The sequence below is a fragment of the Anabrus simplex genome, chromosome 3, assembly GCF_040414725.1.
Source record: "Anabrus simplex isolate iqAnaSimp1 chromosome 3, ASM4041472v1, whole genome shotgun sequence".
Lineage (NCBI taxonomy): Eukaryota > Metazoa > Arthropoda > Insecta > Orthoptera > Tettigoniidae > Anabrus > Anabrus simplex.
In genome coordinates this window covers 87,115,093-87,128,867 of record NC_090267.1, presented here as the reverse complement: position 1 = coordinate 87,128,867, position 13,775 = coordinate 87,115,093, and the positions used below count along the sequence as shown (strand labels likewise).

General features: G+C 37.8%; 1 protein-coding gene across 1 annotated transcript in view; it reads right to left on the bottom strand.

The window, feature by feature from the left end:
* The window catches only part of Cbp53E (Calbindin 53E), a 427,296-nt gene that overhangs the window by 10,617 nt on the left and 402,904 nt on the right, over window positions 1-13,775 (bottom strand). The window contains exon 9 of the mRNA XM_067142613.2: window positions 9,269-9,325. Within this exon, the coding sequence (XP_066998714.1) occupies window positions 9,269-9,325 (57 nt within the window). The remainder of the gene's footprint in view (window positions 1-9,268; window positions 9,326-13,775) is intronic.

Sequence of the window (13,775 nt, the reverse complement as noted above, 5' to 3'; positions counted from 1 at the left end):
GAGTAAGGGATTGGAATAGTTCATCAAGGGATATGTTCTATTAATTTTCAAGTTCTTTGAAAGTATCTAAGAAAATGCTAGGTAAACAACTGATGGGGAATCTGCCACCTGGACAACAGCCCTAAATGCAGATCATTGATGACTGATTGACTATCAGAGGAAGGTTTACCATTGCACAGAAGGCAAAGGTTATGTCACTGTTTGCAGAAACAAAGAAAATTACAGTGATCTAGGGACAATGTGATTACTTTTGTACATTATGTATACAGACATGTATTGTCTCAACAATTTGAATGTGATGGGTCTGCGTTGGAGAAGAAGCCATGGCTGTTCCGACTCCAGCAAACATTGAAGTTGTACGAGCAGCTATGACTTGAAATCTGAATGAGTTGACAAAAACTGATGTGACTTCTTTGAAGGAAAGGTATACTGGTACAAGAGGAAATCTGAAAATGTGGCACAACAGAGGGCCATCATTGTAAAGTTATGCCTTGTGATTTCTGAAAATTTGTATTGGAAAGTCATAATCAATGTACGAGTGGGTCTTTAAGAAGTTATGAGGCAAAATACTGTAACTGACTATGGAACATGTAATCCATTAGAGATACTTTTTCATGATGTTGGGATTACTTTGTATCAATAATCTTGTCCAAAAGGAATACATAGTTCATAAAACAAGTGGGGTGACATTTTGTATGCAACTTTGTTTTGACTAATTCCATCATCTGAACGAATGTCTAAACTGTTCTTACTATTTCGTACAAAAAAAAGTATTATATACAAACTGCATAACAATCAAATTGCAGTGATAGGAATTGAAGGCTATGAAAAAGATGCAGCTATTCAGAAATGAGTGCAGAAGAGCTGGTGTTTGTTCCATTCCCTTTCAATGTTTATATAGAACAAGCAGTAAAGAAAATCAAAGAGGAATTTGGAAATGGAATCGCAGTTAAAAAAGAGGAAATAAAAACTCTGAGATTTGTCTACGATACTGTAATTTTATCTGAACCGAGAGGAGTGGCCTCGTGCTATGGATATGGAGCCAAGCTCTGTATTCGGGAGACATGTTTGAACTCCATCATCGGCTGTCCTGAGAATGGATTTCTGTTATTTCTCATTTTCATTTCCACGCCTCAGCTGATTTCTTCCATCTCCTTACCCAATTTCATTCACCATAATTAATTTCATCTTCATTAGCTCCTCAACTGAGGTTGGCACCAGGAGGGGTATACAGCCATAAAAACATACCATGTACATTCATCTCACCTCATTCCCGACCCCGTATCGAGACTAAGCGGTACAAAAACAAACATCGTAATGTTATCCGAGTCTGCAAGATCAGGAGAATTTGCTGAATGGAATGGACATAGTCTTGGAGAAGGAGTACAAGCAGAAAATAAATACTGTAAATCCAAAACAGAAGTAATGAATTGCAGTCAAACAAAGTCAGGTGATGGAGGAAATAATAATTTAGGTCATCGTCGTCGTTGGCTATAATGTGTGTCTGAGTAAACATATTATTCAGCAGTTTACATTTTCATACTCGCAAAGCTTTGTGGATATGTTTCATAATGACTTAGTAGCCCAATCTTGGCATGAAACACACGACCACACAGATCACATGAAATGGTTGGGGGAGGGTGGAACTGAGCTCGATGGAGCTTCCATGCTTGTCGTTTATCCTCTTCACATCACCGTTGTTCCTCTTCAAACACCAAAACTGATGTAGAAACAGTGTGGCATCAAAGTGTACAATTCTCAGCAAGCATATCCCAGGACTGAGTGTTAATTCCAGCTCTTTTCATGGTATGCTTTAGCTGATCCTTGAAACGCCTCGAAGGGGCTCCATGAGGTCTTGTTCCGGAACAGAGTTCACCATACGAAAGTTGATGAGGAAGCCTAGTTTCACTCATGTGATGGGCATGCACTATCCATCTTACACTGTGGCCAATGATGGTAGCCTCAATGCTTATAGCATGTCCTTTCTCAAGAACTGCAAGGTTTGATGTTCAAGATGGATGTAAGTTTTTGCAGATGGAAGCACTCTAGCTTTTTGATATCCTGACGGAAGAGGCTCCATGTTTCACAACTGTAAAGCAGTATTGATATAACAACAGCATGGTAAACCATGATCTTGGTATGCATTGTAAGGTCCTTATTCATGAAGACATGACGGTATAAACGTCCAAATGTTGAGTGGGCAGCACCAATTCTCCTATCAACATCTTGTGAGCAGTTAGCATTTGTTGAGAGGATACTTTCTAGATATAAAAACTGGTCAACCTGCTCCAGTGGAGTATCCACATGCAGGCTGTGAGAGTACATTGGTTTTCTAAACATTAATGGAGAGACCAAAATGATCGCAAGCACTCTTGAAACAACTGACTGACTGACTGACTGCTGCAGCTCATCAGGTGTGAGAGCAGGTGCATGTACAAATCTGTAAACTTAATTATTTGTGTATTGTCATGTACCTAATCTGTAGTATAAAATTAATTTCAATCACGTGTTTCCTTCTTTATTTTTTGCTTTACATAGCACTGACACTGAGAGGTCTTATGGCGACGATGGGATAGGAAAGGCCTAGGAGTGGAAAGGAACTGGACGTGGCCTTAATTAAGGTGCAGCCCCGGCAGTTGCCTGGTTTGAAAATGGGAAACCACGGCAAACCATCTTCAGGGCTGCTACAGTGGGGTTCGAATCCACTATCTCCCAGATGCAAGCTCAGAGCTGCGCACCCCTAACATGTGTTTCCTTCTTGGTACTGCAATTTTCAATAATGTTAGTGTATAATAATAATTCTAATTTTGTGTGGCTATTTCTAGCCGAGTATAACCCTTATAAGGCAGACCCTCTGATGAGGGTGGACAGCATCTGCCATGTATGGGTAACTGCATGTTATTGTGGTGGAGGATAGTGTTATGTGTGGTGTGTGAGTTATAGCGCTGTTGGGGACAGCACAAACACCCAGCCCTTGAGCCACTGGAATTAACCAATGAATGTTAAAATCCCCAACCCGGCCAGGAATCAAACTCAGGACCCTCTAAACCGAAGGCCAGTATGCTGACCATTCAGCCAATGAGTCGGACAGTGTATAATACCATATTATTGCTAATATCAAATCACTTGGACAATTGGTGTGACACACAGGGTTTTTTTAACTGTTAGGCTTTTCAGTCAGCCAAAACTAACTATAAGTAAATCAATTTTATAAACTACCAGAAAGAAAAAACATATGGAAACAGTATTACACTTGGAAAAAAAAAAAAACCACCCAAAAAAAAAAGGGTACACATAGAATGCATTAAAGGTAAAACTTCATGTGGTAATGTAATGTATTTCATGCATTTCAGTTCAATTCCAGATTGAATATGGTATTACAGAAACCAATATTTTGCTTTGTTCTGTATATAAGTAGCATTTTAGCATGGTATGCAGTAATGAAGTGTATAATATCAGAAGTGCTGATTCATATACATTTTATTTGCAACACACCTTCCCTTGTTTGTAATGGATTGGTAGAGCACCCAGGCTCATTTAGGACTTGGGGTCAGGAGTTTAAGACCAGATACCCTTTGTGCCACCACTCACTCATCATCATCATAGGTTGTTCTGCCATCTGGCAGGTCCAGTCATGGCTGTGACCTCCATATCTCTTGATCTTGTACCCTTTTCTTCACTTCTGCATAATCTTCCTTTCTTTTTCTAATGCTGTCTAATAACTTATATCGTCTCCTTCCCCTTCCTTGTTTTCCTTTTATCATCCCTTCAATTGCTACTCATAGTAAAGTGTTGTGTCTTACATTATGCCCTATCCAATTTCTCTTCCTATTTTGGATTACGGTCAGCATGCTCCTCACTTCTCCCACTCTCTTCAGAACTTCCTCATTTGATATTTTATCTTCCCACTTTACTCCTTCAGTTCTTCGGCAGATCCACATCTCAAATGCAACTGGTCTTCGTGAAAATCTGACTTAAAGTCACTGGCATTTGAACCAGAGATGCTTAGGTTGAGAGTTGAATGGCTAGACCATGGAATCCCTCAAGCACTTTATACAATTAATTTACTATTTTCATTTTTTAAAATTTCTTATTTATTTAGCAAATGGCTTTCAATGCCAGAAGGTCCAAGAACATGTTTGACATGCCTGGTGCACGTCTTTCTATTTACACCCATGAATGATCTGTGCATCTAGGTGTAAGATGATGTTGATGATGATAATTAAGTAGGGAGAGGGTGAAACCTGTGTTGGCACATAGCCTACGTCATATTCCCTCACTCCATATGAACATTGTGGAGAAGTTTGGAATTGAACCCAGACTTTTGGTATGCAATATAGTGATTATAAATAATTGTATTCCACCACCTCCCCTAACCTGCTGGCTGACATTCGATGGTGACTTTTTTTTCCAACCAATGGGACTTAAAACCTGGCTAATGAAGATATCAGACCATATAGACATGACACATTAAAAATCGTGGCTACCAGTCCACTTCACTTATTAAAAGGCATATTGAGCCCAATTGGCTCATAGCATTGTCTTAAAATATTATGAATTACAGAAAAGTATAAGGGAATGGACTACAGTTTATTAGAGGCCGGATGTGTGGCGAAATTTCGCTTGTCCAAGCTTGGTGCTAAGTTCCACGTGTCAGGGTCATTTGATGACGCAATAGGAAGTACTGGAATATTCCGTGAGGTGTGTGATCAAGGTACTCAGTTTAAGTTGGCAGCATTTTCGAGTAGCGAATAGCAGCATAGCAAGTTTGAAGTGATGGGGGGAAATTAAAGATGGATGCCGTACGAATGACCTCCAAAATTAATTAAATCCACCAAGGGACAATGTGAAATCAATGTTAAACTCTCCCGTGGACGAGAATTAAAGACGGCATATTTCTAATGATTTAGTGTAATAAATGAATGCAGGCATACATGACGGGATATTACACCACTGTTGATGGGGTTCCCCGAGCTCCGTACCCGGAAGCTCGTGTGCAGGAGGAAGGCGCGTGCCGCTCTGAAGGCTCACTCTGCTACGTGAATTTGAATGGCTCGGACGGAAAGCGCATGGTGATCAACGCGGACTAACAATCTTGACCATTTCTCAGTCCATTAACTATAATTGTCGATAGGTTACAACGGGGTCCGATAGACTACATTTTCAATTGAATAACGACGGAAAATCTGGTAGAATTTGGAAAGGCGATTTTACAATATTAACTGTGACAAAGTAGAAAGACCGGAACGAGATCGATGCAAGGACGCTTTGCAGTGCCGCGTGTTAAACTCGTGAAAAGAGCAGAGACAAAGTATTCATTATTGGTGTAAATAAGTGTTTAATGTGCTATTATAAGTTACTTATATATGTGTTTGTGTGTATTTTAGTGTGTTAATGCGTGAAGCCGTGTGAATTCATTAAAGCCTGGAAGAATGAAGAACATGGTCATGGAGAAAGGCATTGGTTCACGTGTTAAGGCCGCCTATATGATGGCTTAAGTTCATCATGGGGCTGACCTGAAACCATGAGGCCGTGGAGCTGAGTATGGAGCGTCGCTGAATCGATAAGTACTCTGATTCATTATATCTGGCCTGTGCATGATTAGCTGTTAACTTGTAAATAATTTACTGCATGACAATTCGTATTATATTTTCTTTTATTTTACTGTAGCAAGGATAGTTAGAGTTTTAGGGCGTAAATTTTATACTGATGCCTGGGGGAGTGATTATGTAAATAAGAGGCGTGTGTTGAATATGGTCTTCATAAATGATGAAATAATATGTGTATAAATAATGATCTTCTATAGTGATAAATACGTGTGTGAAATATGGTTTTCCTTAGTGCGCGATCTTCTGATAAATACCAGCGTGTGTGTGAATATTTAAAGTGATATAGGAGGCAATCAGTGTAAGTTTATAGTCAAGGGAATAGATAAATTAGCCTAGCATGTTGCATGACAGCAAGATCGTCGAGAGAAATTTCATTGACCGAAAGATTCGAACCTTGGTTATTCCGGCACATTACAGTGAAAGTTGAGAGTGTATGTCATCAGTAAGTAATATGTGTTGTTAACCAGTGGACGAAAAATGTGCTGTAGGGAATAGGTTTCATCATATAATTTATCTGAGATGTAGTTAGTCCAGTTCCGAAGTAGAGCCTTTAAGACATAAAATGCCAGCAGCAGGGGTCGAACTAATGAGATTGTATAGAGCAATATATGAATAAATACCGGCATAGTGATATACGTGTTTCTTAATAATGTTGAGCGAGGAATGTAGAATTAAACACGTGAGATATGGAACAAATAATGTGCATTGAGAGTGTTATATATAATGGTTACTGTTCGCCCAGAAAGCAAGGATACGAAAGATGATTTGGAGGAAACATATGAGTTCATTATAGCGGAGAGAGAGAAATATTAATTGGGTGCGGACGAGTAGAAATGCCGTGTTAATGAAATGAGCGAGGCGCTTGAGATAAGGTAGTCGCCCGGGTCGGCATGCTGTGCATTAGAGGAAGTCAGACAGCGTTGGCAGGGTCTTACAAGTAAAAGAATTAAAGTCATTCATAATATAGTCCTGTTTGAGGAATTTAGGACAGCACATTAAAATTAAAATAATAGATATACGTCGTGACAGTTCATTGTGGCGAGTGGAATGATAGGTCACTGTAATGATGCTATGCTGAGGGTCAGAGTTCGATGCCCAGCCAAGGTCAGTGAATGATGATTTTCCCTGTGATTATTTGGTTGACTGATGTTGTGTTTGTTTCAATGTTATATGTTCTACTGTGTATTTGAGCAATGCAAATTCTGGTTTGCAGTTGTATTATTTCTTGTTAATGTGTGAATTCAGTTCACGTATGGTTGATTTTATTTGTGACAATGAGGTTCTGTCCCATTGTTTTTAGAATCAGTGTAGTTTAAGTTGTGTATTACCATAGTAATGTAGGTTTCTTGCTACAGAGTAGGCAGATGTTATACGTATTATGAAAACAGCTGATTATGTATGTGCGGGATATTTATAATTTAAATGAATCAGTGTAGTAAATTAATTTATTTATGTCAGGGTTACTTTCGATTCGCGCGCGCGTTCCATATTATCAGCATTTATAGGAGTGGAGGATGTTATGAGAAAGAATAAGTCAGATAAATTTCAGACTCAAGTAATATTAGGAATTATTTTACAAATTATTGAGACAAATAATTTAATAATTTAATAAATTTTGGACTTAAGGATTATCAGATTTTACAAAGGTAATTGAATAATTTAATGATTTCAGAGGTAACGATTATGACATGATAACCTCGGATTTAGTGAATAATAATAATTTAATGAATTTAATTAATTGAAATGAGGAGTTCACGAATTATACGGCGAATGTTGGATTTAATGACTTCATACAGCTTCATAAATTTCAGAATGGAAGATTGTAATAAAATAAATAATTTAATAATTTAATAATTATAATTACAAGGTTCATAACATAGTGATGGAATAATTTGAAAGTATGGAAAGTAAATACGGATTAATTGATTCAAAGAATAAATGGATGAAGTTTTTGGTTTTATATTAACGATTTCAAAGGTCACTCTGACGAGCTAATGAATGTGATGATGGTAAATTATAATAACATTTTTTAAATTATTAATAATTTTGAAATATGGTGTTAACCAGATATGATTGAAATTGATTTGAATTAAAATTGGAGGTATCGGAGTAGAGTAACGGTGGTAAATAAAATGAGATGTAATCGGAATCAAATTAAGTAGTGTGTTTGGAAGAAAATTTGAATTTATGAGTCATGTTGTTGATACCTCATAGTCGGAGTTGACAAAGAAAATTTAGAAACATTATTTTGGTGATTTACATTGATGAATTCGTAACAAATGATGGCGTGAGGAGTGTCTCATAATAAATGATAATGAAATTTGAACAGAACTCTGATGAATCGAATGATGTAGAGTGTGATGTACAAATATTTGGTCCGAAATTTTGTTGATTTGTATAGGGGTATTGCTTTGCCAAAGTTTAGAATTTCTTTTCAATAAATCTGTGTTTGTAAAAGGTTATCATTCAGATCTCTTTATTTTATTTATTTTTCTTCTCTTTTATCCTTCCTGCCTAATAATTTTTAAGGTTAATTTATAACATTTGAAGATGTCTCTGTGGGTAGTACCCAGTCAGCGACCCTGTGATAGTCTTATGCCGGTGCCACATTTCAAAGGCTGGAAGGATGAAGGTTTGAATATATATAGTCTAATTATGAAACTGCTACCATAACTATGTGATGCACATAAATCAATGCTGAAGACCTTAAGTCTTTCATCTTGTTCTCCTATTTAAGGCTTTGGCAGTTACTTTTAAGGAGCCATAATTCTACAACATATGATTTCATTAAATTTATTGATTACTATTCATATTTCTTTCCTCTTCTTTTTGTCTTCATGAATTACCCTGTTACAACTCTTTCTGCATGTTTTCCATTTGTATCTTTAAGTTGCAATTAAGAAGGATTTTTGATGAATTAATTTGTAGTAGGAAGTCTGACTGGTTACTATGCTATGGTAATAATAATAATAATAATAATAATAATAATAATAATAATAATAATAATAATGGCGTATGGCTTTTAGTGCCGGGAGTGTCCGAGGACAAGTTCGCCCCGCCAGGTGCAGGTCTTTTGATTTGACGCCCGTAGGCAACCTCGCGTCATGATGAGGATGCGAAATTAACCATTGATGGTTAAAATTCCTGACCCTGCCAGAAATCAAACCCGGGACTCCAGTGACCAAAGGCCAGCACACTAATCATTTAGCCATAGAGCCGCACTACGCTACGATAATGAGTAGCATCTCAATGCCAAGTGTCAGGCAGAGGTAAATAATCCAATCTCCTAAGGTAAGCAACAGTTTCAGGTGAATGAGTTTCCTTAGGTGGGGTGATGTTCCCCTCAGTGTAGGAAATGACACTGGAACCCATCAAGTAGCATTCTGGCCCCAGGTTAGGGGCAGTTGCAAAAAGCATCTGTACTCCATATTAGGAGTAGCCAGATCACCTGCTGGCAATAGCCATTTGACATTATAATTTGTCCATATAAGAATATATCAGGTATTGTAGATGAAGTTGATTTGACTATAAAATAAATTTTCAGTTGGAGACCATACATAATAGGAACAGACATGGCAATACATTACAGGCATATAATTATGAAAATATCTTCCAAAATAGAAATGTCTTATCTCTAATGTTTAAATTGCATAACTTACCCTGTCATACAGAGAAAACACTCGCTCTATGTCATCCTTTGTAAGTTTTGTGGCACCCTGTGAAACAAGGAAATGAAAACTGTATCAAGTCCACAAGTATGCATTAAATTTAAGCTATTCTATAAAACTGTTGAGTGTAATGTTTTTATTCATTCCCGAGAAAGTGAGCCATCATAACAATGTTTGACTGTTGCTTTGAGAGTTCTGTTTGAAAGATCTATATTCACTACAGTAATAAGAATACACTTTCCATACATCATAGACTTTGTTAATTTCTTGTTGATTATATTGAGATGAGAAATGTTTTTTGTTCTTTATTTCACTATCATAAGAGCTATCTCCACTTCTTTGTATGTATTAATAAATTATGTTCCAGAATATTTGCTTCTCTAATACAATAATGATGGTAAAATTACACAAAATTATACCGAGTTAACAAAGAAATCTTATATACTACGACTATATCATACAATAATTCCATTCTAGTGTAGTCTAGGTAATGGACATAAATGATCAGGTGTTCCTATCCTAGGAGTCAGTTGCTGAGAGTAACTGTTCCCAATTACAAGGAAACCTTGCCCATGTTTCCCCACTGATTTGATCCATTTTGAGATATGAAGAGATATACTTGGCAACAGAAGAAGAGTACAGAAATTTAATAATGAAACAGAAACTTGATAGTTGGAATGAATTCTGCCCAGTTCCAACAGAAACAAATCCATGGGGGCTTATTTATAGACTATCTCAGAAACCTATAAATTTAAGCAATAACCTTTTCTCTATTGAGACTGAAAATAGTTGCACAAATTCCTTTTCCAATACTGCCTTTGCCTCAATCCATGCTTTCTTCTCAGAAGAAGCAGAAGATACGGACTTACAAAGAACCAGTTAGAACTTTCTCTGAGGATGCTCCAAATTCAGAAGGTGATGAATCATTCTCACAACAGAAAGTTGAGCGTATCCTTCTACAAAATGACAGGAAACCTCCAGGTTGGGACGGTATATCAGCCAATATTATAAAAATCTTTCACATTTGTTTCCCATCCTTGTTTGTTGTTCTTTTCAACAAATGCCTGTACCTGCATTTCTTCCCTTCTGCCTGGAAACTTGTAGTTGTTCAAATAATATCCAAGGAAAATTCCTTCAAATTCACTATTAAATCCTTCAGACCTGTTTGCCTATTGCTAGTACTAGGGAAAATATTGGAGAAGACACAAATTGATCAAGTGATGTACCACCTGAATACCCGTGGTCACCTGAGCCAAAAGCAATATGGCTTTACGCCTCAAAAGTCAACCGAAGATTCTGTCCATGCCATAGTTTTGTAGATTCAACAAGTTTTCAGAATGAAAAAAGTAGCTGTATGGATATCCCTTGATGTAACAGGTGCTTTTGGTAATGCCTGGTGGCCTAAAATTCTATCCCAGCTAAAGGGAAACCAATGTCCTAAAACTTAATAAAATAGTACAAGTATACTTCTATAATCGAAAAGTTACACTCAAAATTGGAAATACAGTCACTACTAAATATATCAGCAAGGGATGTCTACAGGGATCAAGCTGCAGCCCGGGATATTGGAATTTTCCATACGATGACCTCCTATAATTGCCTCTTCCAACCGGATGTGATGTCATTGCTTACGCTGATGATGTACTTCTTCTAATTGGCTGATAACCCACCACAACTAAATGCTCATGCAAACTCATCCCTAGAAATATATTTTAAGGGGGGTATAATAACAAACTACAGATTAATCCGACAAAAATCAAAGCCATGTTTGTCACAAGAAGGAAGAAAGTGAAAAATCAAAAAATTATGATGAATGGTCACTTAATAGCCCTGGAGGATCATCTTTTATATTTGGGGATTATGCTGAACAACATATGGCTTCTAGAGCTCATTTTAACAGACTAAAAACCAAAGCAGGTAAGTTTTTACAAGGTATAACCATTGCCTGCACGCCGTCCTGGGGCCTCAACTCTGAGGTACTAAGAGTAATTTACCACACAGCTTTCATACCATTGATTTTATATTGTGCTTCTTCATTCTGCTCTACATTGGATAAGAAGTGGGCTCAAAGAAAACTGATGCAACTTCAACGAGGTTTCACTGTTCGTATTGCGCCCTGGTGGGGGTGTGATAAGCGTCATGCAATTATGATGAATTATTGAGGAATATATATTTCATTTTCAGAATAAAGAATATCTTACTGTACATACAGTAAGAGCAGGCCAGGCCGAGATGGTATGGTGAAACGTGCACAGACTATTGTCTCCACTGAGATTAACAAACACAATGAACGGCAGAATTAGAATTCTCAGAAATTGTGACGAAGGGGGAAAGAGAAAGGCACGAGTTGTTGACAAGTTGCGAAAGTTTTCATAGCCCCGAGCAGAATAGGTAGTGGCGACAGCGCAGAGAGCTGGGTGCAAATTTCTGAGAAATGACGTAGGGGTATCTCCATGTACTAGCGGGAGTTGAACGCGGGGTTGGCACTGGAAGAAAAAAATATGAGCCTTTCCGATCCCGTGGTTTATGTGAACCAATAGAAAATTTCATCGACCAGTCGCAGGTACGCCAACTTCGTATTGTAAGAAGCACTAGCGAGGCTAACTCCGTGGATTAAACTGATAGAAGGGAGTGAGTTATCAATTCAGAATAATGTGGAATTTAGGAGCCTTACTATATTATAAAACTTATAAAAAGTTAATAATTGCGGGAGATTGCATGGTGTAATTCTGAGAATTCATGGACGCTATTCGTTGATTGGCTGGAGGCATAGGACGCCACAATAGAGCGCGAAATCCCGAGCCGGGATACGGCAGCTAAATTCGCAAATATATCCATTACCAGCGAACGATAATAGTTGAGAATTGGTATACAGCCTTTGAGAACATAATTACATCATAGGATCATATATCAAAGCCACGGGCCAAACCGCAAAGTGTCGTATGAAGATATCGGGACTGCGCGTCCCAAGATGAACCCCGGTGAACTCGGAAGAGAAGGGATACGAGTATAAATATGAGGTCGTGGACAAGGACTGACAACTACTTTTGACAAAGCGGTCGGAGCTGATACCACGCCTGGGGTGCGTGACAACTTCTGATATTTTGTTCGAGCCGTGATTACGCCAGGGGTGTGTGTGTGTGTACTTACTCGTGGAGTAGGGTTCGAAGTATTATATTGTTACATAGTACAGTGATTCATGACGTGATGTAGCTCATATTACAGTCTTGAGCAGTATACTAGTATGACGTGTTTCAAATAGACAGGACTCAGTAAAGCATAACTTACGGAGTGTGAAATTCTACCAACAGATTAGGAAGTGCGTTACGTGAGAACGGTCACGAGTGTTTATGTCACCTAGTGGACAGTCGATTCTAAACTGATACCTGGTCAGCTACACGAACGTGAGACGGGAAATTCAAGTGCGCGCACGGGCCGTTGTAAAGGGGATCCCGAGGTATCCCATGTTCCTAGTGTCCGGGAAAGGAATGAAGAATGTATATCTACATTAAGTGGGCTAGATACAAGGCCGAGAGTGTAAAATTTGTGAGTAGAATTTAGGGGTGGAAATTATTCCAGAGTGCAACAGTTATTTTATTTGTTTTTATTCAAAATGTGTAAAGTTGAAAAGGGTCAAGGATTTATTCTTCAAGCTGGCATGAATACCAGTGGAATGCAGTGCTAAAAACCGGAGGGGCTAGGCTCCATGTCCGGTTTTAGCAGACTACAATGGCAGAGATGAGTAACCTTTTCAAATATTTGTAGATTGCTATCGTTAGGGGGGAGGAAATCATATTATTTTATCATGGTAACTTGATTGTGAAACGAGCCGTTTCCGGCTCGTATAAATTCAAAGATAGATAGACAAAGGGACAAATTAATATGTACATGATTAGATCGAGCACTCATCATAATTTTGATTATTAAATAGAGTATAGTAGGGTTGAGTTGTTCATTCAAGTGCTTGAGTTGTTTGATATGATATGGAGCACGTTTCACGTAAAGCTAATGTTAATATTCATTTAGAAGTGCTTCCAAAGTGTTTTTCCAGTATCGGAACTTTTATAGATATTAAGGCATGTGGTTAAGATAATCCAGAGGTAGGGTTGCCAAGTGATTTAAATTATTGTGAGACGGGATGAAGTCCATTGATTTGTTTGTAAATATCGCGAAGTTCGCCAGTGGACAAAATAATAATAATCTGTGCAAGTGTCGAAGTAGTTACATTAATATTGGGTAATATGTAAAGGCGTGTTTAATAATAATCTTTGAGAATAAAGGCACGGGCCTAGTTGGATAGAATGATTGCAAATCAAAGTAATTTAAATGTGGAGATATTATGTGGCATGAATATTTTATTTGGGCAGTGAATCCGATTTTAACACTAATTGTTGATTTAACGTTTTTGGACTCCATAATAATCATAAATAATTTTGGTAGAAACGAGATAGGCATTTTGATAATATGGTCACGCTATGTTTGAGGCCCAGAGTGATTT